Consider the following 26,486-nt stretch of genomic DNA (forward strand, 5'->3'; position numbering starts at 1 on the left):
CAGTATCACAGTGCTTGATTGGCAGCAAACTCGCCTGACCTTAACCCCATAGAGAATCTATAGGATATTGTCAAGAGGAAGATGAGACACCAGACACAGCAGACGAGCTGAAGGCTGCTATCAAAGCAACCTGGGCTTCCATAACCACTCAGCAGTGCCACAGGCTGATCGCCTCCATGCCACGCCGCATTGATGCAGTAATTGATGCAAATGGAGCCCCGACCAAGTACTGAGTGCATTTACTGAACATACATTTCAGTAGGCCAACATTTCAACATTTAAAATCATTTTTCAAGCTGGTGTTATAAAGTATTGCAATTTACTGAGATAATCGGATTTTCATTGGCTGTAAGCCATAATCATCAACATTAACATAAATAAACACTTGAAATAGATCACTCTGTTTGTAATGACTCTATATAATATATGAGTTTCACCTTTTTTATTGAAGAACTTAAATAAATTAACTTTTTGATGATATTCTAATATTATGAGAAGCACTTGTAGTATAAAACAAACTGAAAAAAGTAAACTGCAAATGTTTGAACTATTGATGTTGGTGTATAACTTTTTTAGTAAGATATTTCTAGGAAAAATGAACATAGCGGGAGTGTTCTTGTGTATTTTCCGTGTGTTCTCCTCAGGGAAAATTTTGACAGGTTGCTTCGAGATTGTGGTTTGTGACTTGGGGACATGTTATTAGTAGGGATGAGTGGAAAGCTCCAAAGTTCGGTTTAGGTACCAGAACTGTACCTGAACTTGAACAAGAACCTGAACCCCATTGAAAACAATGGGGACCTGAACTTTTGAGTTGGAAAATTCTCTTTCTCTCCCCAAACAGACTTCCTCAGAATTCAGAACATTGCAATGGACTTCCGGGAGAAGTCCGTGTTCGGCGATTAACATTGGACAATAACTGTCCGGTACAAACCCCGAATTTCAGTTCGGGTTTGCTCATCTCTAGTCATTAGTCATCAGAACTGGCAGTATCAGTCGTATATACAATGGGGAAAATAAGCATTTCATACACTGCCGATATTGCAAATTTTCCAACCTACAAAGAATGGAGGGTCTATAATTTTTAACGTAGATACACTTCAACTGTGAGAGACAGAATCTTAAAAAAAATCCAGAAAATCACAGTGCATGATTTTTACTTAATTAGTTTGCATTTTATTGCATGACATAAGTATTTGATACAATAGAAAAACAGAACTTAATATTTGGTACAGAAACCTTTGTTTGCAATTACAGAGGTCAAATGTTTCCTGTAGTTATTGTCCAAGTTTGCACACACTGCAGCAGGGATTTTGGCCCACTCCTCCACACAGATCTTCTCCAGATCTTTCAGGTTCGGGGCTGTCGCTGGGCAACATTGAGTTTCAGCTCCCTCCAAAGATATTCTTTTTGGTTTAGATCTGGAGATTGGCTAGGCCACTCTAGGACCTTGAAATACCACTCAATAAGTTGATTACAAGGGGTCCTATTGCTTGGACTCAATTCAGTTAGAAAATCCATGTGTTCAATTTTTCTACAGCGCCACCTAAGGAGAAGTAAAAGTATTACGCGGTTTCACTTAAAATGAATAGGCTCTTTATGCAATCCACAGAGAAGATAAGTCCTCCAAAGTGAGAGGGGCTTTTTATAGCCATTCCAGCAGATAGAAGAGGATTCAGGACAGCGACCACCCCCTGTTTTAACTCACAATTTCCAAATACGGCGTTTAAAATGCATTTTTTACTTCTAAACCAGACAATCGCTTTAATAACACACAATAATTGTAACCATATTACGGATTTATAACCGAGATTTTTTACGATGCTTCTATATTCAAATTCCAAAGTAATAGCTACCATAAGAAGAAATGTATAAGGAATGTAACAAAACAGTGTAAACTGCCATGTGAACCACCAGCAGTACTGGGGCGTCTCAGACTAACGAAAAATACTGATGGCAATATCACAGTTCACAAAGTGTGATTAACAGAAAAATCAACTGATTACTAGAACTGAGCTCACGGAGAGAAGACCCTTAACCACCAGGACTGTTTGGACCTTAAGAATCAAGTTTTTTTTAATTACTGCATATCAAAACCAATACATTTTTATTTTTTTATCTATGTATTTGCTTTACTGTGAAATGAGTTGTATTTTAGGGCACCAGATTAGGCTACATCTAAGAAAAGGGAGTACGTATCTAGGATCCCGGGAGATTCCAAAACGCCATCCAGCACAAGTCTGAGTAAAAATTTCTTATTTATCGGTTAAAATTGGACAATAACAAATCATGGTGAAATATTCAGCAAAAATGTAAACCGAAACCGTTTTGGACAAAATACCGTAAGTCTTAATCATTATTGTTATTCTGCCATGATTAAGAACTAAATTGTTCGAAATGCGTAGGTTTCAAATTTTGCTGAATATATCCCTGTAGTCCTTGATTTGTTATCGTCCTATTTGAACCAATAAATAAGGAATTTTTACTCACACGTTTGCTGTATTGTGTTTTGGAGTCTCCTGGGATCTTGGATGATTCCTCTTTCTTTCTAGCTTCACCTTTGAGCCGGCAGGTTCCTTGCATTGTGCATGAGTGGGACGCCTAAGGAATTATTCTGGAGGGCAACATCATTTTCTTTTGTTTAGGTTACATCTATCTTTATTTATTTTCTTAACAATTTCTGGAGAGGAAGGGAAAAAAACACAACAACTTCATAATTTTTTTTACATTTTCAACGTTGTGCTGATCACTACTAGAGCACTTTTTGGGTGCATTAAGAGGGCAAACATCTAGACCACTGTTCGACCCCCTGGTACAGCAGCACTTTATTGGCACCTTGTGATCAGATGCCAGAGGTGGAGGAAGTGACTGAAGTTCTGTCTAACTGCTTAGATGTGGAATAAAAGTCCAAGACCGGAGCTATCTCTGATCACGGCCAACATTTTGAGGCTAAGAGAAAATATTAGACACTGTGCCGAGCCTAAGGGGTGGACCACCATGAAGGAGAACCTCTGCCTTGCTCTACTCTCTTTTTCCTACCTTTGCCATAACCCATGAATACTTTTTTACTAGGGTGTCCCTTTTTAACTCCATAAATACTGGTGGAGCATCAGACCACAGATACATTTATGGAACATGCCTTAAAGTTACACTCATAATTCACGTTAGAAGAAAGGGTGGCCCTGGCTGTTACCAGCTCCTGTAATTAAGAATGGAATTAATTAATATTTGCAAATGGGTTTCTAAAACCACACATCCCCTTTACGTCCAGACCTCTATTGAACAACACATCGAAAGTATGACCTTTTTTCTTAATTAAAGATAGGAATATAAGCATGTCATCTGCTGGTATTTTATTTATAAGACTTGATGCCTGAGGTGTGAAAGGAAGATGCAGAAATTTTCAGCACAAAAGACACATGAGAAATATAAAAATAACATCTATGAGAGAATATTGCGAGCATGCTCTGTGACCTGTGCAGGTGTCCCTGTGCAAGGAGACGGGAAGAGGGAGAAGGAGCTTTCTTCATCCTCTATTGTGAAATATGTGGTACTGAGCTTTCTGCCCCTAGCTTTACCTTCTATGTTATTTTCCATTATAACCCTACCTGTAGTAATAATAATAATAATAATAATAATAATAGCACCTGGCAATCTACTATATGAGCTGAGTGACAACATTACATAATTTTTTTTTCACATATATAACAACCATTAAAACTTACAGGAGTAGTTATGCTAAAAAGAAAATACTACTAATAATAATGTGCTTAAAATAATTAATAATGCTGATATAGTTCAGGTCTTAAAGGGTTTATCAGACTATTTTTTTTCTATGGGCCTAGATACTAACAGGCTGGTACATGCTAACTACCTGCTTGTTGTGCCCGGCGTCAATCTCTGCCAGCACAGAGTGATCACAGAGATTTCCTGTCGGTGAGGTCCGCTGGCCTCACACTGACCCTGCAGCGACATCTTTTCCACTCTGCTCTGTTGACAGGGTGTGACTGTTGATGTCATGCTGATTAACAGCCGTCTTCCCGCTGCCTAACTGGAGGAAGCCAGCTGTCAATCAGCATGACATCACCAGTCATGCCCCATCCACAGAGCCGAAGAGGAAGAGCTGCTCTGTTGATTTGAGCACCTGAATCGCCAGCGGTAGGAGAGTCTATGACCGTTCTGGTGCCGGATAGAAAAGGCAGGTAATTAGCAACTATGTACCTGTTATTTTTTAAGCCCATTGTAAAAAAAATAAAAATCCTGGATAAACCGTTTAAAAGTACCATGATTTTAGCTACAAGCTCTAGTTCCGGTTTGTGTCTAACATCAGACACCATTTCTAGTGTGGGCATGTGTGAAGGGGACTGGCCGACGGCTCATTTTAATAGCCAAGCCAGCCCGTTTCTTTTTCCCAGTGTATAGACAAAGAAGACGGTTGGCCAATTATTGAATAACCCCCAGACTAAAAATCAGATGTAAACAACATTCATAATTTTCAGTAATTCAATTTTGCTCAAAACAGATGTCAGCTTTGCAATTTTAATGTAAAATTTCAATTGTTATCACCTTGTTACCGTTGTTTCTTGTCAAATAAATTCATCAACTGCAACGAACATAAAGAATAATTTAGCATCCGTCCCGTAAAATATCTCCACGTGGGGCCTCACTTGTAAGGATATTCAGCCTCCTTTTGACAGGCTTCTAATTTCTTTTATTATTTCTTTTTTCTATGGAAACGTCCTGCTGGTCGGCTGATGGTTCGTGCGCAGAACCTCCACCCAAGAATTGTTAATAATGGAAGTCTTTTGATAATGTAGAATACGTCAATGATTACAATGCTTCATACAGTTGCTATTTTTCTTTCTAGTGCATAATTTATTTTTATTTTTTATATACAATCATGGACAAAAGACTCAGAAAATTGTTTTAAATTATCATCACTACCTTTGTAGTAAACCTCTTCTCCTTACTGGAGACATAGTGAAGGGGATGCGGTTGGGGTCTGTAATCTATTTAGAAGGAACCTCTTTAGTGGAGTAATTATGTGTAGTAAATTGAAAAATTCCAAGCTTAATCCTTCAAAGGGTTTACATACAAAATACAATTATAGATTGCAATGAAAAATCTAACAATGATAGACTGGTATAAAGGGGAGAGGGTTCTGCCCTTGTAGGTTTACACAGTAGGCTGGGGGTTTGACAACTCTGGGGGCGGTGATGTGGCAACGGGGTCATTGCTGGCTGTAAGCTTTCTTGAAGAGATTGAGTTTTCGATTAAGTATGAAAATTCCAAATGTGGACATGTTGGGGCACAGAATTCCAGAAGATTGGGAATACTAGGGCAAAGTTTTGAAGGCGATTGGATGAGGAATGTATAAACGTGAAGGAGAGAAGGAGGTCTTGGAAGGACTGGAGATTACATGTTGGAAGATATTGGTTCAGAGATTTATGGCGGACACAGATTATGGACGGCTTTGTAGGTCAGTGTTAGTAAGTTGAACTGGATATATTGGGGAATTGGGAATCAAAGAAGGGATTTGCAGAGGGGCGGAGCAGAGAAGTAGTAAGGAGAGAGGTGGATTAGTCCTTCAGAGTTAAGGATGGACTGGAGAGGTGTGAGAGTGTTAGAAGGTAGGCCACAGAGGAGGATATTGCAGTAGACGACACGGGAGAGACTGAGGGCATGGACTAACATTTTACTAGATTCAGGGTTGAGGAAAGGACAGAATCTGGAAATATTTTTGATTTGGAGCCTGCAAAAGCTTGGATGTGTGGTGTGAAGGACAAGGCAGAGTCGAGGGTTACTCAGAGGCAGCAGACTTCCGGTACAGGAGAAAGTGTGATGTCATTTGTATTGGTAGATACTTCAGGTAGTGGAGTTAGGTGAGATGGAGGAAAGATGATGAGTTCGGTTTTGATGTTAGCCAGATAGTTTGGTGTCTACTTGTTTCTTTGGAAGATGAAAGCCTGACAATGGACCTAGTTAAATCTACTTCTCTCCCTGCAAAAAAAATCCCCTGGCACAGGTACGACTACATTAAAATAAAATTATTAGGGATGAGCTAATGTGTTTGGTGATACTTGGATATCACTTGAGTATCTGGATGCTAGGATGTGCTCGGCACTTGATGAGCTTTGGCTGGTGCTCAGATTTGAAGCTTCAATCCCTGCCCCGCATGCTTGGCACTTGTTACACAACCAATAAGCATGCGGGGATTGCCTGCCAGTCATACAGGCTCTCCATGCATGTGTCGTGACTGTCACACAGCCACCACACATGCAGCTGTGGAGCCGAACAGGTGATCAGCCGGAGATCCAGGAAGCTGCAGCTTATTTGGTAAGCACTATAGTTTGCACTAAATGAATAAGCCCTGACCTGATCATCTTTGCTCATCTCTGCTATCAACATAGCTTATTCAAATGCAGCATGCAGCATGACACATGATTATGGGCTGTTACTCATAGCAAAGGAGTGCATACTAAAGAGCCAGATGACAGCAGCACCTAAAGTGTTTTAAATCAGTTGTTGCCTTCAAAGGTCTATGGATTACTGTATTACCATCCTTATTATTTTTTTCCTGGATTTGTACTTTTTGCAAAGCCTTTATGAGTATAGGAATACATCAACTGTACTTTCAATATATTTTACTGAGGCCAGCAAGTTGTTGCCTTCAAGGGTCTATGGATGACCCTCCTTATAATATTTTTCTGGCTTTGCACTGTGTGCAAAGCCTTTATAAGTATAAGAGTACCACAACTACACTTTCTTATTATTTCAATGAGTCACTACAGTTGGTGCCTTCAAGGGTGTACGGATTACTTATTTTTGGAAGGTTTGTACAGTGTGCAGAGCTATTTGGGACTAGTAGTACCACAACTACACTAAGTTCACAATATTTGAATGAGGAAATACAGTTGTGCTTTCAAGAATGTATGGATGACCCTGCTTGTAATTTTCAGCAGGCTTTGCACTTAGTCCATAGCCTTTATGAGAGTCTAGGAGTACCACTACTTATCGATTTAAACATAATGTGTTTGGGCCCTCATTTATCTAATACAGGGTGTATCTGAGTCCCTAATTTTTGCCACTTCTTGCTTCCTTCATAAATTACACTGAATTTTCCATTTTTTTTTTTAAATTCAATTCTGGTTTACTTTTTTTTAAAATCTTTTTTAAATTTTGCATTATATACAAGTCACTATACAAGAAAGAAATTTTCTTAACATTTTTTTCCTGAATGTTTTATTGTCAGGCTTTAAAGTGGCATAAACATGTTCTCAGTAGCGATCTGAGAGTCAGAGATACTTCCAGAGGTCTTCCTCATGCTGTTCTCCTTCCATTCAACACTTTTTCCATCCATTTCAACACTTTCTCTGCCCCCCCAGACCTCCTTGTAGTGTCTGCCGGAAAAAAGCTTGGCTTTCCCGTGGACTCCCATTATACTTGTTGCTCGAGCATTTTAGTGCTCCCTCATCCCTAAAAATTGAGTCTCACAATATATAGAGACACAGAAATGTTTTTTTTTTTTTTTTTTTTTAACATACTGAGCCAGGATGCAGCTGTGATCTTCTCTGTCTGTCTTTCCTTTTTTCCTCTATGACATAGACGTGTTTTGATTGGCTGTGTCATAGATGAGAAAAAGCAATGCTTGAAGAGAAGTGCTATGCTATACACCAGAGGTGTCAAACTGCATTCCTCGAGGGCCGCCAAAAGGTCATGTTTTCAGGATTTCCTTGTGATGCACAGGTGATAATTTAATCACCTGCACAGAATGATTCCAGCACCTTGTGGACTGCTAAGGAAATCCTGAAAACATGACCTGTTGGCGGCCCTTGAGGAATGCAGTGTGACACCTCTGCTATACACCCAGTTGACTGATTAGAACATTTGCACCTTTATTTCCGGTGGGCATAACTGTGGAACTAAGGGGCACAGAAGGAAAATAAAAACTGGTCCAGAATCAGTGAACCAGCTGTATTCAAATTGCTTCTTCAGAGAAAAAGAGGGCTTGAACTCTATAGCGCCACCTGTTGGAAGTAGCGATCCTACAAGTCACAATCAACCCTTTAACGAGTCTTGTAATATGACTTAGGATAAAAGCCAAATCAGTATCTCAATTCGCAGACACGGTGTTTCGGGCTGTTGGCCCCGTCAGTGCAAAGCATGAGAACTGATTTGGCTAGGTGAGAGGCTCTGGACTGAGGTCTAAGGGGTAACGTTTCTCCTTATGGAGAGTGACATACCATCTCTGGCTTGTCAAGCTAAGGAGGCTTATTCGCCGTGCAATGCTCCTCTGGGAAACTTAATATGCAAATTGCCTATTCAGAGAAAAAGAGGACTTGAATAATTTTAATTATTAAATGAAAAATCCTCTATAAAGGTCACCTATCATTTATTATTTTATGTTTGTTTCATTATATATTGTTCTTTCATTTAACGTATAAAAGTAAACTATTCTGAAAGATATTTTTTCAGGTCTCTATATTGTGCGTTTCCTGTGTTACTCCTTCTAGAAAGGTACGGGAACCCTCTTAGCTCCGTTGACATGTCTGCTATAGTCAAAACTTGTATCTCCAAAATTCTAACTATTATGAGGCATATATATATTTTTTTTATAAAAATCTGCTTTTTGATGTTCCTTGGTTATTCCTCCAAGTAATGTATAAAGAAATACATTGGCTACTGGTTGCCTCCATTCTATTGGTCAGTAAGGGGTGCACTTACGATTTCAGTGCTGATTGGACCCTATTGACATGGAGAATGACAACACCCAGTTGTCAATGTATTAATTAATGCATTTCCAGGAGGAATAACAAAAGGAACGCTTCAATGTAGTTTTTGTAATGCAGATATGTTATAATTTTGGGAATGCAAGTATTTACTAAATCTGACGTGTGAGGGAGCTAAGGGGGTCCCAAACATTCCTACAAGGACTAACAGTGGAACAAACAGCAACTTACGTACAACTTCCATATATTTTCTGTCACTTCCAGCTATACTCAGTGTGGTGGGTAATGTCTCCGTGCTCGCTACAGCAGTGAAATGCTCTTCCCACCTGAAGTCGCACGATCTCCTGTCTATAAACTTGGCTGCCACAGACCTGGGAATGGCAGTGAGCATGTACCCACTGGCCATTGCCTCTGCATGGAACCACTCATGGATCGGGGGGCATCCCACCTGCCTGTATTATGCCCTTATGGGATTCTTTTTTGGAGTAGCAAGTATGATGACTTTAACAGCAATGGCGGTGATCCGGTATCTGGTGTTCAGCACGACTACGACCAACCGTGAGTAACTCAGATTTTATTGAATATATATGGAAAAAAAGGACTTCTCCCCTTAGAGACATCCACCGTACATGTAGGGTGCAAGCTGGTAGCGGTTTTATGAAGCAGGATCATCGGGTGAGCCCACGCCACACCTGGCAGATAATGGCCGTGAGTTACATCCAGGATCTGCCTCTAACAACTGCAGGTGGCGTGAAGATCACTGATGGGTTGCTATCACAGCATTGGGTTGGTTCTAGACCTCCGTGTTTGTCATTACGGAGCTTCCTTGGAACCCACCCTGTGACCGAGCTTCAAAGGACACCGTGATTTTTACTAACTGCAGTAGTACTGTGGTTTCGCTGTATGTAACAGAAGTGATCAGACGGTAGCAGCATCAAGTCCCCTAAGGGGACTAACAAACTCAGTGAAACGTTAAAAAAAAAACCTTTGAAAAATAGGAGTAATTAAAAAATATATATACAAGTTAAAATCCATCTCCTTTTCCCCCATGAAAAGTAAAGATAAAGAAATACAGATATTTGGCATCACCACGTTCACAAAAGTACGATTTGTCGAAATAAAAAAATAATTAACCCATTTGGTAAACACCATAAATGAGAAAATTTCAAGAACGCCAAAAGTAACGTTTTTTTGGTTGTTGCAATACCTCGAAAAATCAAAAAAATCAAAAAAAAGCAACAGATCAAAATGTCATATCTGCAGCGCCCCAGAATCCTGGTCGTTGCAGTACTGATGCTCCGCCGCTAAGGGTGGCTATGGTACGTCTGATGGCACTGAAGGAGTTCACCTGACCAGGTATCACAGACACCAATACATTTCACAGTCTGGCCTCCAGGGGGAGCTGTTGTGAATTCTGCATTTGGGCTCCCTCCGGTGGTTGTTAGTGGTAGTGCTATGGTCTCTGGATTATAGGCCGGGCAGGTGTTTCTGCTTATTGCAGCTCTATTAGGTATTTAGGTTTGTAGGATCCATCAATCCCTGCCAGTTGTCCATTGTATCTTGGAGGGATTGCATCTCTGTCTGGCTCCACTTGTCCTGCAGTCATTTCGGCTAAGATAAGTGTCCTGTTTTTGTTCTCTGTAGCACGCATGCAGTGTGCTTTTATGTGCAGTACAATCTATTGTGTTTTTGTCCAGCTTTGACTTGTTTGGATTTTTCAGTCATGCTGGTTTCTCTGGAGATGCAGATATACATCCTATGTCTTTAGTTAGATGTAGTATATTGTATCTTCTGCTGTGGATTTTTCTAGTGTTTTAATACTGACCGCTTAGAACTCTGTCCTATCCTTTCTATCTAGCTAGAAGGGCCTCTTTTGCTAAACTCTGTCTTTTCTGCCTGTGTACGTATTTCCTCTTAAACTCACAGTCAATATTTGTGGGGGGCTGCCTATCCTTTGGGGCTCTGCTCTGAGGCAAGATAGGATTTCCCATTTCCATCTTTAGGGGTATTTAGTTCTCCGGCTGTGTCGAGGTGTCTAGGCCTGGCTAGGTACATCCCACGGCTACTTCTAGTTGCGGTGTCAGTATTAGGATTGCGGTCAGTACAGGTACCACCTACTCCAGAGATAGTCTCATGCGGTTCCAGTGTCACCGGATCATAACAGGGAGCTAAGGGTAGTATGTATTAGGCCACTCCTCACAGTCTGGTAAAACTGGGGGTTGGATAGGAAGTTAGAGAGAAGTCTAGCCACCGTGACAACCCCAGGACAGAGACTCAGAGGCTCGGTACCGGGTACCCCTCGGCCCTGCGGCAGTGGGGGCGCTACAATATCTAACCTAAAATGGTATGTTTCATCCTGTAAAACATAAGCCGGTACACAGCCGACTGAAAAATTAAAACGTTACCGATCTCGAATTATGGCGACACAACCCCCCAGATTTTTATTTTTTTTTCAGATTTTTTTTCACCACTAAAATAATTAAAAAATACTGGACATGTTTGTTATCGCCGTAATTGTACTGATGAGCAGAATCATATTTCAAGGTCATTTTTATCATAAATTGTAAGATGGAAAAAATACATACCCAAAAACAATGTCAGAATTGCGTTTTTTCACAACACTTGGAATTTTTTTCCTCTTTTAAATATTTTATGTTGGAAAATGAATGGTGTCATTCAAAAGTACAACTCGTCATGTAAAAAAGAAGCCATCACATGTCCAGGTGAACAGAAAAATAAAAAAGTTACGGTTTTGAGAAGGGGAGGAAAAAACTAAGACGTAAAAATGGAAATTAGCCACAATGCAATAGGGGTTAAATTCTCAAGTCAATTCCAGAAAAACCTGTATTTATAGGGAACGTGTCAATTTTTGTGGTAAATATATATTTTTTTACTTTTTTTTCATATCATAATCTGCATAAAAAATCTAAATCAAAACCTTACAATTCTGATAAACTATGTCGATGTTTATCTATGGATTAGCTGCACCAATATAAGGGATATTCTCATCTTAGAATCTGCCATCACTTATTGATTGCTCTGGGTCCTCCACAGATCTGTGAGTTGCAGCTTTCCACCACAGTGATGCTCCCGACCATCTTGAATATGCAGAAAACTGCAATTTGCCCCATTTTCCACAATAGAGCAATACTGCGCAGGGTGGCCAGGAACGCCCCTGAGGGATGGAAAAACTGTGAAGCGGGTGCATCATGGACCTCAAGATCAGAGGAGGTTTCAAAGTTCAGATCTCCACACATTGTCCACATTTGGGGCCATTTGTTTTCTTAAATGCTTATGTGTGGGGCTTCAATTCATTTTTTATGAAAAATGTTGCACCGTTTGGCTTCGAAAATGTCTTGGTTTACCTCAACATTTCACTTTAATGTGGTCTGTGGTCATAATTTAGCTGAAAAAAGCTGAAAAAGGATGCATGAAAGAGATAAAACCTTTCATTGGATCATTAGAATGAGCACACTGATAATTTCTTAGTTCTGTAGCCAACAGTAGACAGAGGAGCAGAGAGGCTATAATGGCAAAATATGCAAAATTTTTAATGAAACCCCATTATAAAAATCATTTTTAGAATTAACTTAAAACATTAAAATTGCCTCCAAAGCAGCACAACCCCTTCAAGTAGCTAGGAGAAATAAGACACCAGAGAAAGAAATATCTCTTTCAGTCAATTTGCGGATACATGGTTTATTAGCAGAATCCTATTGTTGCCTTGATCTGAACATTGTCACCACGCGTTTCGCCATCTCCATTCCTGTGATAGAAACAATTATTAACAATTTCCATAATTTTTTTTGCACTTCCAGGCAATACAATGAATAAAAAAGCAGTATACTTCGTGATCATGTGCATCTGGCTGTACGCATTGCTCTGGGCAATATTCCCTTTGGTCGGATGGGGTCACTACGGCCCAGAACCATTCGGAATTTCTTGCACTATTGCTTGGGCCGAGTTCCAGAATTCCACCAATGGATTCTCGTTCATTGTCACCATGTTCATCCTGTGCACGATTACTCCGGCCATGACAATCATCTCCTGTTATACGGCCATAGCCTGGAAACTTCATAAAGCCTATCAGGAGATACAGCACTACGACAAGATGCCGAATGCAGCCAAAGTGGAGAAGAAGCTGACACTGGTGAGTGACGGCGGATCTTATTTTATTCTTGACCTTTTCTGTGGATGCTTTGCACTTGTCAATCAGAAATCTCAACTTTCCTTCTTAGGACAGAACTGCTTACCTTACTCATACAGACTTTACTCCAGTTGTGGACACTCAAGGTGGCCATATTACGGTTGCAATGAAAATTATTCACCCTACTTGCATATAATTAGTAACATTTCTAAACTTTTCGCTGTTTGCAATAAACCAATCAAACAATTAAAACAGCTGAACAAAACTAATGTAACCAAGTTTTACACAAAATTCCACTTTTACTGAATACTGCAGTCTCATGTTTTGGCAGCGTTCCTGAGGAATCTCCACCCATTCCTCATGGGCAAAGGAACTCAGGTGACTAAAAGTATAGCATTTACATAATGAAACCATCTTCTTCACATCCCACCAAAGATTTTCTATGGATTTCATGTTAGGAGACTGTGATGGCAGCTACAGAATCTTTGAGGACTTCTGAAACAAAGACTTGGTGGACTGTGAGGTGTGCCTGCATGGCATTTCTCCTACAATTTCCAGATAATTGATTAAATATGCAAATTGTTTCTTCAGAAAGGAAGAGGACTAGGACGCTATTGCCACCTATTGGAAGTAGCAATCCAAAGAGTCAATATTGACTTTTTAACGAGCCTTTCCACATGACTTAGGATAAAAGCCAAACCAGAATCTCATGTTGCAGACACTGTTTGGGGTACTGCCCCTCATCAGTGCAAAGTGTGAGATCTGGTTTGGCTTGGTGAGAGGCGTCTGACCAGGATCCAAGGGGTAACTTTTCTCCTTGTGGAGAGTGACATGTCAAGCCAGCCATGCCAAGGTGAGGAGGGCTCCCGGCACATTAACCCCCGGAACACTGCGATCAAACATAATCGCAGCATTCCGGCGGCATAGGGAAGCATAACGCAGGGAGGGGGCTCCCTGCGTGCTTTCCTGAGACCCTCGGAACAACGCGATGTGACCGCGTTGTTCAGAGGGTCTCCTACATCCTCCTCCCTGCTGGCCCTGGATCCAAAATGGCTGCGGGGCTCCTTCCGGGTCCTGCAGGGAGGTGGCTTGCAAGCGTCTGCTCAGAGCAGGCGCCAGCAAGCCTCCCTGCAGTGCCTGTCAGATCCCTGATCTGACACAGTGCATTGCAAAATGTCAGATCAGTGATCTGACCCTAAAACATGATGCCCCCTCCTGTGGGAATGTTATAAAGTAAAAAAAAAAATAATTACATGTGTAAAAAAATAAAAATAAATAAATACTAAATAAAGAAAAAAAAATATTGTTCCAATAAATACATTTTTATAAAAGTACACATATTTAGTATCGCCACGTCCATAACGACCCGACCTATAAAACTGTCCCACTAGTTAACCCCTTCAGTGAACACCGTAAAAAAAAAGGAGGCAAAAAACAACATTTTATTATCATACCGCCAAACAAAAAGTGGAATAACATGCGATCAAAAAGATGGATATAAATAACCATGGTACCTCTGAAAACATCATCTTGTCCCGGAAAAAAAGAGCTGCCATACATCATCATCAGCGAAAAAATAAAAAAGTTATAGTCCTCAGATTAAAGTTATTATTATAGTTTTTATCGTATAAAAGCGCCAAAACATGAAAAAAAATATAAATGAGGTATCGCTGTAATCGTACTGACCCAAAGAATAAAACTGCTTTATCAATTTTACCAAACGCGGAACAATATAAACGCCCCCCACCAAAAGAAATTCATGAATAGCTGGTTTTTGGTCATTCTGTCTCACAAAAATTGGAATAAAAAGCGATCAAAAAATGTCACGTGCCCGAAAATGGTACCTATTTCGTACCATCAACTCGTCCTGCAAAAAACAAGACCTCACATGACTCTGTGGGCCAAAATATAGAAAAATTATAGCTCTCAAAATGTGGAGACGCAAAAACTATTTTTTGCAATAAAAAGCGTCTTTTAGTATGTGACAGCTGCCAATCATAAAAATCCGCTAAAAAACCCTCTATAAAAGTAAATCAACTACCCCTTCATCACCCCCTTAGTTAGGGAAAAATATAACAATTAAAAAAAATGTATTTATTTCCATTTTCCCATTAGGGTTAGGGTTGGGGCTAAAGTTAGGGTTACAGTTAGGGTTGGGGCTAAAGTTAGGGTTAGGGTTGGGGCTACAGTCAGGGTTGGAGCTAAAGTTAGGGTTTGGGTTGGGGCTAAAGTTAGGGTTAGTTTTGGGGCTAAAGATAGGGTTAGGGTTGGGGCTAAAGTTAGGGTTTGGATTACATTTACAGTAGGGATTAGGGTTAGGGGTGTGGTTAGGGTTATGGTTGGGATTAGAATTAGGGGTGTGTTGGAGTTAGGGGTGTGGTTATGGTTGGGATTAGGGTTAGGGGTGTGTTGAGTTTAGGGGTGTGGATGGGATTAGGGTTAGGGGCATGTTCGGGTTAGGGTTTCAGTTAGAATTGGGGGGTTTCCACTGTTTAGGCACATTAGGGGCTCTCCCAACGCGACATGGCGTCCGATCTCAATTCCAGCCAATTCTGCGTTGAAAAAGTAAAACAGTGCTCCTTCTCTTCCGAGCTCTCCCGTGCGCCCAAACAGGGGTTTACCCCAACATAAGGGGTATCAGTGTACTCAGGACAAATTGGACAATAACTTTTGCGGTCCAATTTCTCCTGTTACGCTTGAGAAAATACAAAACCTGGGGCATAAAAATAATTTTTGTGGAAAAAAATGATTTTTTATTTTCACGGCTCTGCGTTATAAACTGTAGTGAAACACTTGGGGGTTCAAAGTTCTCACAACACATCTAGATAAGTTCCTTGGGGGTCTAGTTTCCAATATGGGGTAACTTGTGCGGGGCTTCTACTGTTTAGGTACATTAGGGGCTCTGCAAACGCAATGTGATACTTGCAGACCATTCCATCTAAGTCTGCATTCCAAATGACGCTCCTTCCCTTCCGAGCTCTGTCATGCACCCAAATGGTGGTTCCCCCCACATATGGGGTATCAGTGTACTCAGGACAAATTGTACAACAACTTTTGGGGTCAAATTTCTCCTGTTACCCTTGGGAAAATACAAAACCGGGGGCTAAAAAATAATTTTTGTGGAAAAAAAAAAGATTTTTTATTTTCACGGCTCTGCGTTATAAACTGTAGTGAAACACTTGGGGGTTCAAAGCTCTCACAACTCATCTAGATAAGTTCTTTGGGGGGTCTAGTTTCCAATATGGGGTCACTTGTTGGGGGTTTCTACTCTTTACGTACATCAAGGTCTCTGCAAATGCAACGTGACGCATGCAGACCATTCCATCTAAGTCTGCATTCCAAATGACGCTCCTTCCCTTCCGAGCTCTGTCATGCACCCAAATGGTGGTTCCCCCCACATATGGGGTATCAGTGTACTCAGGACAAATTGTACAACAACTTTTGGGGTCCAATTTCTCCTGTTACCCTTGGGAAAATACAAAACTGGGGGCTAAAAAATAATTTTTGTGGAAAAAAATGAATTTTTATTTTTATGGCTCTGCGTTATAAACTGTAGTGAAACACTTGGAGGTTCAAAGTTCTCACAACACATCTAGATAAGTTCCTTAGGGGTCCACTTTCCAAAATGGTGTCACTTGTAGGGGGTTTCAATGGTTAGGCACATCAGGGGCTCTCCAAACGCGACATGGCGTCCCATCTCAATTCCAGTCAATTTTGCATTGAAAAGTCAAATGGCGCTCCTTCCCTTCCGAGCTCTGCCATGCGCCTAAACAGTGGTTTACCCCCACATATCGAGTATCAGCGTACTCAGGACAAGTTGCACAAAAACATTTGTGGTCCAATTTCTCTTGTTACCCTTGGTAAAATAAAACAAATTGGAGCTGAATTAAACTTTTTGTGAAAAAAAGTTAAATGTTCATTTAATTTCTGCGAATTGAGATACTGATTTGGCTTTTATTCTGTCATATTGCACGACTCGTTAAAGGGTTGATTGTGACTTGTAGGATCGCTACTTCCAACCGGTGGCGCCATAGAGTTAATTCCTCTTTTTCTCAGAAGAGGCAATTTGCATATAGGAGTCTCCAGACACTTCCTGCTCTCCCAGAAGTGAAACCTCCTTAAGTGCAATGATTGCATAAGTATTTTTTTTTTTTTTGCTCCATCATCTTGGTAAGGTGGGGTCCAAGGCATAGGCGAGGAGTGAGGTACAGGGGCATGGATTTGAAAGGAGGCATGGTCATAGTCACACATTTTTAACCCCCGATAGGAGGAGTGATGATGATTTCTCTGTCTCCTTTTAAAACGGATACCAAAATGAATTGGTTTTCATAACGGGATAAACCTTTCCCATTTTCTGTAGATTTTTTTCTGTTATTGATCTCCGAGGCATTTAATACTGAGGTTTCCATGGAAATAATCAAAATTCACTGACAACGATAGTAAGAAGGCAAAAGGGTTCACTGATAAAAAAATGTCAAAAGCACAGGAATATCTCACAAATTATGACCTTTACCTCCATGAGCCCCATCAGTCATACAACAATGTGCGGGTGCTAGAATATCTGTAATCACGTAATCATTATTATTATTTAAAATGGCATTTGTTACATAAGCCACACAATCTAAAGATCTTGTGCAAATTGTAATCAAATTTTATGAGCCCACCTGCCACCATTAAATGACCTCACTCAGTCGGTGAATATTGATGCGACAGCATGGCGTCTAATATTGGCAAGCGGACTGTAACGCTGGTTGGTGTGGACCCACTGAGTCACAGACCGGGCTTACCCTGAAGGAGCATGACTAAATGTCTACCAGGTTTTAACTAGAGCCTCTAATGGTGAAGATATATTGGGCCGGTGGTGGACACCAGGTACTACTCCAGGGACCCGTTGAAGCAATTACTGTGAAACGGCCATCGTCCACCCCTGCATTCACCGCACGCCTCTCTAGCCTGCATGTGCTCATTAAAGTTTTTTGTCGCATAGATGAAATAAAAGAACTTTGATATCCTTCTCAACGTGGTGGGTGCCGCAAGCTTTTTTTCTTTGCATCTACTATTCCAGGGCAGTCCTGGGGACTACAGCAGCTGACCAGATTGTCAGAGACTGAAATATGGGGTACATGTGGGTGAGACAAAAGCGGGGCAAGCAGCACAGGTTAAGAGTTAGTATCTGAAGTCAAGACTCGATTAGCTAACTACTTCAATGCAAATCATGCATAGTGGACAGCGTCTCCCTTCTTCTGCCCTCAGAGACCTCCATCTATACACTTCTCTCCCCTGCACTGTGAGCGGCCAAGTACATTTTCACCCCAGAGATAAGGGGTCTCGCTCAGTCTCCATCTTCAGCAAGGCGGCTGTGTTTCTCCTCTTCAGCAGCTGCTCCAGAGTTCAGCAGAAGACGTCACCAAGAATAATTTTGGCTTCTTTCAGAAGGGACTATATTGTTGAAGTGACAGCAACCATCGAATCTCCTTTTGCACAGGCGAGAAGAATGCAGTCACCACTGCACATGTACAACATAAAATGCCAAGTTAATCAGCAAACCCCAATAAAGTAAAATATATGTAAAAGTTAAAACAATGCTTTGATTGCAATGTAAAATTACATAGATACGGTGACACCCTGCGGGCGCTTGGATATAGTATATGCAGACAGTCCTATAACACAATCCTTTATTTCTCTTCCTAATTTTACTGGGCTCCTTCCACAGGTCTCATTTCTTTTATGGAACTGTCCCACAAAATAGATTTGTGAAAAAACTTGATTGAGGGCAAATGTGACCTCCAAGAGGACATTTATATGTCTATTTGAGCCCTGATTGAATGACTGTAACCCCTAACGTGAACTACAGATCTGCACTGGACAAGAATTTCTCCTAGTGGATGGAGCAGAAGACCTGTCCCAGTCTCAACTTAAAAAAGCTTTGCTCCTCAGAGGCACAGTCTTAAACAACTTTTGCACTTTGACTGTATGACTTTCCCTTGACCACTCACTCTCACGGGACTATCCCAGTCCAATCCTCCAGTCTTTTCTGGTCTCCTCTGCTGGGTCTTCACATTCTTACTTCAGCAGGAACTCTCTCACTCACACCAGATTCATTGTGGTGGTAATCTCTTTATCCACAGATCTTGGCCTTCTTGGCTGTGGCTTAAGTATCTCATCTTCCTGGAGGCTATGAAGGCACTTTCCAACAGGCACTTCCATTTTGAAGCTGTTGATATGATTCCATGTTAAGCCTCTAACTATCCGCAGCGCTTGACTGACTACGGAGGGTGACTGCTCCTGCTTAAGGCACTTTCTACATGTTTCCTCATGAGCAGACACCCGTTCCTATGCCCAGGAAAATTAAGAGAGGCAAACCCTGGTAACTGTGGAATGCCCCAATGGCTAGTGTACCCACCCCCCACTTCACTATATTTCAGCACAACTGATAGCAGTCTACTCTTTGGCCATTTGATACTGATCTGAACTGCTTAACTAACCTGTGACAAATGCCCAGGCATTGCTACACTTCTCCAGGCAAGTGTGCACTCCAACCAGTCTCCTCACCTCCAAATAATAGTGGGAGCAAAGTGTTTTATATAAACAGAACTACAAAAGTGCCTCCAAGAAACAATAGTGCCAGCATAATGCCCCTTGTTAGGTATTGCCAGCGGAATGCTTCAAAGAAAAGTTAGAGCCAGCAGAGTACCTCCGAGAAACAGTAATGCCGACATTATGCCTCCTGTTACATAGTACCAATAGAGTATCTCGGAGAAACAGTAATGCCAACATCATGCCTCTTGTTGCATAGTGCCAGCAGAGCACCTCCGAGAAACAGTAATGTCGACATTATGCCTCATGTTACATAGTGCCCGCATAGTACCTGCGACAAACAGTATTGCCGACATTATGCCTCCTGTTACATAGTACCTCCAAGAAACAACAGTGCTGGCATTATGCTACCTTTTGCATAGTGGCAGTAAAGTGCCTCCTGAATATAATAGTGCCGGTATAATGTTATGCAGTGCCAGCAGAGTGCCCACTTTTTTCTTCCATTTCACTAGACTTTACCTCCCGAGTAATAAGTAGAGTCAATGATTGCAGCCAACTGATTGACTATTGTCCCCACTAGTTCAACTTCAGAAACAAGCAGTAAGAAAACAATATGGAGGGAAGGGGGCACTTAATTCCCCAGCCTCAGGAAAAGGCTAATTATTATTATTGCTATTTCTGATGAATGATTATAACAATGACCCCCCCCCCCACACACACACACACACAATAAAGGGGAAACCAGGTCACGGGGATTTGCTCTCTATCCAGAAATCTAGGAAAATAATTAGTCTTCCATGTAATATAATTATTCATTTGCCAGCATGGAAATATTCTGGGAATTATATCAACTGGGGGCATAAATATTCTGTTTATGTAACAATAATAGAAAAAAAAAAATACAACCAAGACATGAGACGCTGTACAAATGGAGAATTCCTTGCTGCTTTCCATGAGTCGCAGATGCTGATCCATCCATAATGACATCATCTGACTGTGAAACCGTCATCATGGATAAAAACTGTGGAAAACAGATATACGGGCATGTATACGACCAAGAAAGAGGAGGAGAGGCAGCTGCAAGATAAATCTATGAAGGGTCACTCAGGAGCGGCCATCCGACAGGACGTTCCCACAGTCATCACATATTTTCTGCTTCTCTTTTCCATCCGAATATGTGAAAAATAATTTAATAACCTTTAATATCATCAGTGTTTCTGTAATAATAATCTGAGCCCATAACTGTGTTCACAAACTTCTGAAAATCAGAGTTGAAAATCAGCATCAACTCCATATTTCGCAATGTCACCCTAAGGCTACATTCCCACGATCTGGAAGTAGCAGCATTTTGGATGTAGCGTATTTTTGCTGCCGTTTATTGAACCCAGGTAAATCCTCATGTGATCACTGAACTGTGCAGATTTACCACATCCAATACTTTCTATTGATCAAATTTCTGTTGCTGAGACTAGCGTCTCTGCAAGAGAAATTGACCTGTTGCAGTTCTGAAAGACGCGCCACATGTCTCCGAGAGTGAGCCGCTGGCGTCTGTGGATTTCTAGAAATCCCATCCACTATGCTGTAACATCTGGCTGCTGGATAAATAGGCAGCTTCAAAACTGAAGCAATTCCTGTTCGCGGGCATAGATTATCTACAGTGGGTAAGGAAAGTATCCGGAGCCCTTTAAATTTTTCACTCTTCCTTTCATTGCAGTCATTTGATAATTTCAAAAAAGTTATTTTTTTTCTCATTAATGTACTCTGCACCCCATGTTGACTGAAAAAAAACAGAAATGTGGAAATTTTTTGTAAATTTATTAAAAAAAAAAAACTGAAATATCACATGGTCATAAGTCTTCAGCCCCTTTGCTCAGTATTGAGTAGAAGCACCTTTTGAGCTAGTACAGCCATGAGTCTTCTTGGGAATGATGCAACAAGTTTTTCACACCTGGATTTGGGGATCCTCTGCCATTCTTCCTTGCAGATCCTCTCCAGTTCCATCAGGTTGGATGGTGAACGTTGGTGGACAGCCATTTTCAGGTCTCTCCAGAGATGGTCAATTGGGTTTAGGTCAGGGCTCTGGCTGGGCCAGTCAAGAATGGTCACAGAATTGTTCTGAAGCCACTCCTTTGTTATTTTAGCCGTGCGCTTAGGGTCATTGTCTTGTTGGAAGGTGAATCTTCGGGCCACGTCTGAGGTCCAGAGCACTGTGGTAGAGGTTTTCATCCAGGATATCTCTGTCCTTAGCCGCATTCATGTTTCCTTCAATGACAACCAGTCGTCCTGTACCTGTACCCCATAGCATGATGCTGCCACCACCGTGTTTCACTGTTGGGATTGTAGGATTGTATTGGGCAGGTGATGAGCAGTGCCTGGTTTTCTCCACACATACCGCTTAGAATTATCACCAAAAAGGTCTATCTTCATCTCATCAGACCAGAGAATCTTATTTCTCATAGTCTGGGAGTCCTTCATGTGTTTTTTTTAGCAAACTATGCGGGCTTTCATGTGTCTTACACTGAGGAGAGGCTTCCGTTGGGCCACTCTGCCATAAAGGCCTGACTAGTGGATGGCTGCAGTGATAGTTGACTTTGTGGAACTTTCTCCCATCTCCCTTTTGCATCTATGGAGCTCAGCCACAGTGATCTTGGGGTGGTTCTTTACCTCTCTCACCAAGGCTCTTCTCCCACGATTGCTCAGTTTGGCTGGACGGCCAGGTCTAGGAAGACTTCTGATGGTCCCAAGCTTCTTCCATTTAAGGATTATAGAGGCCACTGTGCTCTTAGGAACCTTGAGTACTGCAGAAATTCTGTTGTAACCTTGGCCAGATCTGTGCCTTGCCACAATTCTGTCTCTGAGGTCCTTCGCCAGTTCCTTTGACCTCATGATTCTCATGTCGTCTGACATACACTGTGAGCTGTGAGGTCTTATATAGACAGGTGTGCGCCTTTCCAAATCAAGTCCTATCAGTTTAATTAAACACAGCTGGCCTCCAATGAAGGAGTAGAACCATCTCAAGGAGGATCACAAGGAAATGGACAGCATGTGACTTACATATGAGTGTCTGAGCAAAGGGTCTGAATACTTATTACCATGTGATATTTCCGTTTTTCTTTTTTATTAAATTTGCAAAAATTTCTACATTTTTGTTTTTTAGTCAAGATGGGGAGCAGAGTGTACATTAATGTGAAAAAATGAACTTTTTGAATTTACCAAATGGCTGCAATGAAACAAAGAGTGAAAAATTTAAAGGGTTCTGAATACTTTCCGTACCCACTGTAGTTTCCAAAATAGGGTCACTTGCGTTTGTTTATTTTGCTGCTGTGGCACCTCATTGGCTCTCCTAATTTTGACATGGTGTCTGAAATCTGTTCAAACCAAAATTTTACTGTAAAAGATATGTCACTCCTTCCGTTCGGATTCCTGCTGTGTTTGAGTGAAACTGAGTAACAAGATATGTGGTCCATTTTCCCCTTTTACTTCTCGTGAAATTGAAAAATTTGGGACTAATCAACAGTTTAGTGGAAAAAATTACATTTTCTTTCACGTTGTTCCAGTATATTATTCTGTTAAGCACTTGTGGGTTCAAAATGCTCACTGCAATGGCAGATACATTTTCAAAATGTTATTTACGCATTTTGGTAGGTCGTGAGCTCTGCACATGCAATTTGGGGCCACACTCTATTGCACCCCAAAAGATCTGCTTAGCCTTGTCGTGTACCCAAACTGTAGTTTTTGACCACATAAATTATGTAACAAATTGTGGTTTCCATTTTCTCCTATTTTGAAAATTAATTAAAAAAAAACATTGAGGCTGATGCAACATTTTATTTTAAAAAAATTTTTTTTCACTTCACTTTGCAATAATTCATGTGAAGCACATTGAAGTTTTTATTTTCCTTCTTCTAGATGGCGGTACTGGTGAGTCTTGGATTTCTTGTGGCTTGGACACCCTATGCCATTGTCAGCTTCTGGTCTATTTTCCAATCTAGCGCCAGCATCCCTCCGACTGTCTCTTTACTCCCCTGCCTCTTCGCCAAGTCATCCACAGCCTTCAACCCCATCATCTATTACATCTTCAGCAAAACCTTCCGGCAAAAAGTGAAGCAGCTGAAATGTTGCTGCGGCTGGAGGATCCATTTCTTACAACAGGAAACCTCAGGAGATAACCCAGCCGTGTCTGTCATCTGGTCGGGTAGGGACAACATTCAAATCCCCTCAGTTCTTAAGTTTAACAAGAGACATTCAAGTTCAACGGTGACCCAATGAAGGAAACCTTAAGTAACCCATACACGTAAGATAAAATTTGGCCAAAATGGCTGATTTTGACATGCTGGAAGAAAGAGCTGAGCCTAAAGTGAGTGACATCAGGCATTGAGTGATGGTTAATGGCCCCGTATTGATATTTCGAGTTAGGGCAACCAATACTCTCTATTACGACAACCAACGGTTGCTGTGACGGTACTGTGAGGGTTCTTTCTTAGGGAAATATGCCATTGAGCATGAAACATGTTCCGTTTTTGACTTCATAATGTACCTATACTGGAGCTCAAAATGTTTTGCTTTTTTGTTTTCCTTTCCATCTTCCTTCCCCCCACATTTTTTTCTCACTTCTATTTGTTTTTGTCTACAATATTTTTGCTTCATTTTGTTTTTATTCTCTGTAATTTGCTTATTTTCAATAATTTATTTTTATCGTTTTTCATCTTTTTGTCTACATTATTGTTCTCTCTTTTCAGCTTTATATTGTTCTGTTTTTGTATTTTTTTTAATCTATTTTCTGTATTATGGTATTTTCCCCTAAAGTATTTTTTTTTTCTTTTTGTCTGTACACCTTTTACTTTTTTTATTTTCTATGTTTTGTTTCCTTTGTTTTTTTCCTGTTTTTCCCCTCTATAATATTTTGTTGCTTTGTTTCTTTCTTTACTGTATTTTTTTGTCTATTTTCTTTCTTTTTCAGTCTTGTTTTTTTCTTATTTAAAATTTTCACTAAACAATGTTTAATGATAAGGACGGAACTGCTGCACCACTGGTAAAAATGTAATTTCTCTACATTATCAGTAAAAAAATGTATACATATTTTACTTGCTTCCGAGATCACTATGGTATACAATAAAATGCACCATTATATGCTTTTATGTTTTTTTTTCTGTTCAATTTATTTATCCAGTTTTTTGTCTTTTTTCTTTTCTTTATATTTTATTTTCCCTAGAGAATTTTTATGTTTTGTCTTTAACTCACTTTTATAGGCAAAAAAGTGCAAAATGTGTAAATATTTTCTTGGCTTCTCTTGTTTCAGAGATTACTAGGGTCTATTATAAAATGCACTATGTGGACTCAAATTTTTAGTGGATAGTTTTATTTTCATAAATGGTACTACAGAAGTGACTTCACGATGTTTAGTGCTGGTCTGACGTTCAGTGTTAGCTCATCATTAGAGGTGACATCTCCACTTACAGAGCATTATGGACAATTTTCTGATGGGACATATAAACCTATGATATCATCAGCCCCATCTGTGTCATGAAGGTCGGACTTGACTCTGGTTGTTCCTGAAGATGACATATTGTTGGGGTTCAGCAAAAGAGACGCTGATTCTGAAAGCCACCCGCTACTAGGAAACAACACTTTTTGATTTGTGTCGGTTAATTCACCAAACATTCCATCTGTCCTCGATCGTAGTACACCTTGTATATGCACTAACAATAAAGTTTACAAAGGAATTAAATGTTTCACTTTTTCTTTTAGACTTTCTTTGTTCAGAGTGTGTGCGCACGAGCGGACGACTTGCTGTTCATTTGTTTCATCAGTTGTAAATTCTTGTAACTGCTTCAGGCTTTCAAACAAGCTGACAGAAGTGACCTGTCCAGTCTTATGGTGGTTTCAGTTTTTATATGTAGGGTGTAAATAAAAAGACGAAGGCTGTAAAAGTGTCACAAAATACGGTAGATCCAAAAAGCTTTCCTGAAGTGTCTTTCCAAAAACTATGCGGATTCTCTGGCATCTAAAAGACGCTCTGTGCTCATATCATAAGGAAAGAATGGATAGATAGATAATAGATAGATAATAGCTAGACGATAATAGATGATAGATAATAGATGATAATAATAATAATAATAATAATAATAATTTTATTTATATAGCGCCAACATATTCCGCAGCGCTTTACAACTTATAGAGGGGACTTATACAGACAACAGACATTACAGCATAACAGAAATCACAGTTCAAAACAGATACCAGGAGGAATGAGGGCCCTGCTGCTCGCAAGCTTACAATCTATGAGGAAAAGGGGAGACACAAGAGGTGGATGGTAACAATTGCTTTAGTTATTTGGACCAGCCATAGTGTAAGGCTCGGGTGTTCATGTAAAGCTGCATGAACCAGTTAACAGCCTAAGTATGTAACAGTACAGACACAGAGGCTATTAACTGCATAAAGTGTATGAGAACATGATGGAGGAACGTGATTATGTTGTTGTTTTTTATTAATAGGCCACACAGGGATAATTAGGTTAATGCGTTGAGGCGGTAGGCCAATCTGAACAAATGAGTTTTTAGTGCACGCTTAAAACTGTGGGGATTGGGGATTAATTGTATTAACCTAGGTAGTGCATTCATAGATAGATAATAGATGATAGATAATAGATAGATAATAGATAATAGATAGATAATAGATGGTAGATAGATAGATAATTGATGATAGATAGATAATAGATGGTAGATAGATAATAGATAGCTAATAGATAAATAATAGATAGATACATAATAGATGGATAACAGATAAATAATAGAGGTATATGAGATAGAGCAGAGGGAGTCACACCCTCCAAATCAGCTATACAAAAAAACTTGACCAGCACCTTCTAAGTGTGAATAGGTGCAAGCTGTAGTTACTGCAAAATATGTATAAAAAAGGTGTGACTCCCTCTGCTCTTGCACTGTACTCCTCCCCATTGGTCTGCAGGTGTTCTCAACCAATTCTACTTGCCCATTCAAATTATAGGCTTGCAGCCCAGGAGAGACATGTTTGTCCATTATTGTAGGCTTTTTAGTCCGAAAGTGGCATGTACAATA

General features: G+C 40.4%; 1 protein-coding gene across 1 annotated transcript in view; it reads left to right on the plus strand.

The window, feature by feature from the left end:
• The window catches only part of LOC143810205 (opsin-5-like), a 55,012-nt gene extending 29,886 nt beyond the window's left edge, over positions 1-25,126 (plus strand). Inside the window, exons 2-4 of the mRNA XM_077293078.1 lie at positions 8,991-9,284; positions 12,545-12,876; positions 23,320-25,126. Coding sequence (XP_077149193.1) covers positions 8,991-9,284; positions 12,545-12,876; positions 23,320-23,679 — 986 coding nt within the window. The 3' untranslated portion in view covers positions 23,680-25,126. The remainder of the gene's footprint in view (positions 1-8,990; positions 9,285-12,544; positions 12,877-23,319) is intronic.
• The last annotated feature ends 1,360 nt before the right edge of the window (positions 25,127-26,486 follow it).

Source organism: Ranitomeya variabilis, chromosome 2 (assembly GCF_051348905.1).
Source record: "Ranitomeya variabilis isolate aRanVar5 chromosome 2, aRanVar5.hap1, whole genome shotgun sequence".
Lineage (NCBI taxonomy): Eukaryota > Metazoa > Chordata > Amphibia > Anura > Dendrobatidae > Ranitomeya > Ranitomeya variabilis.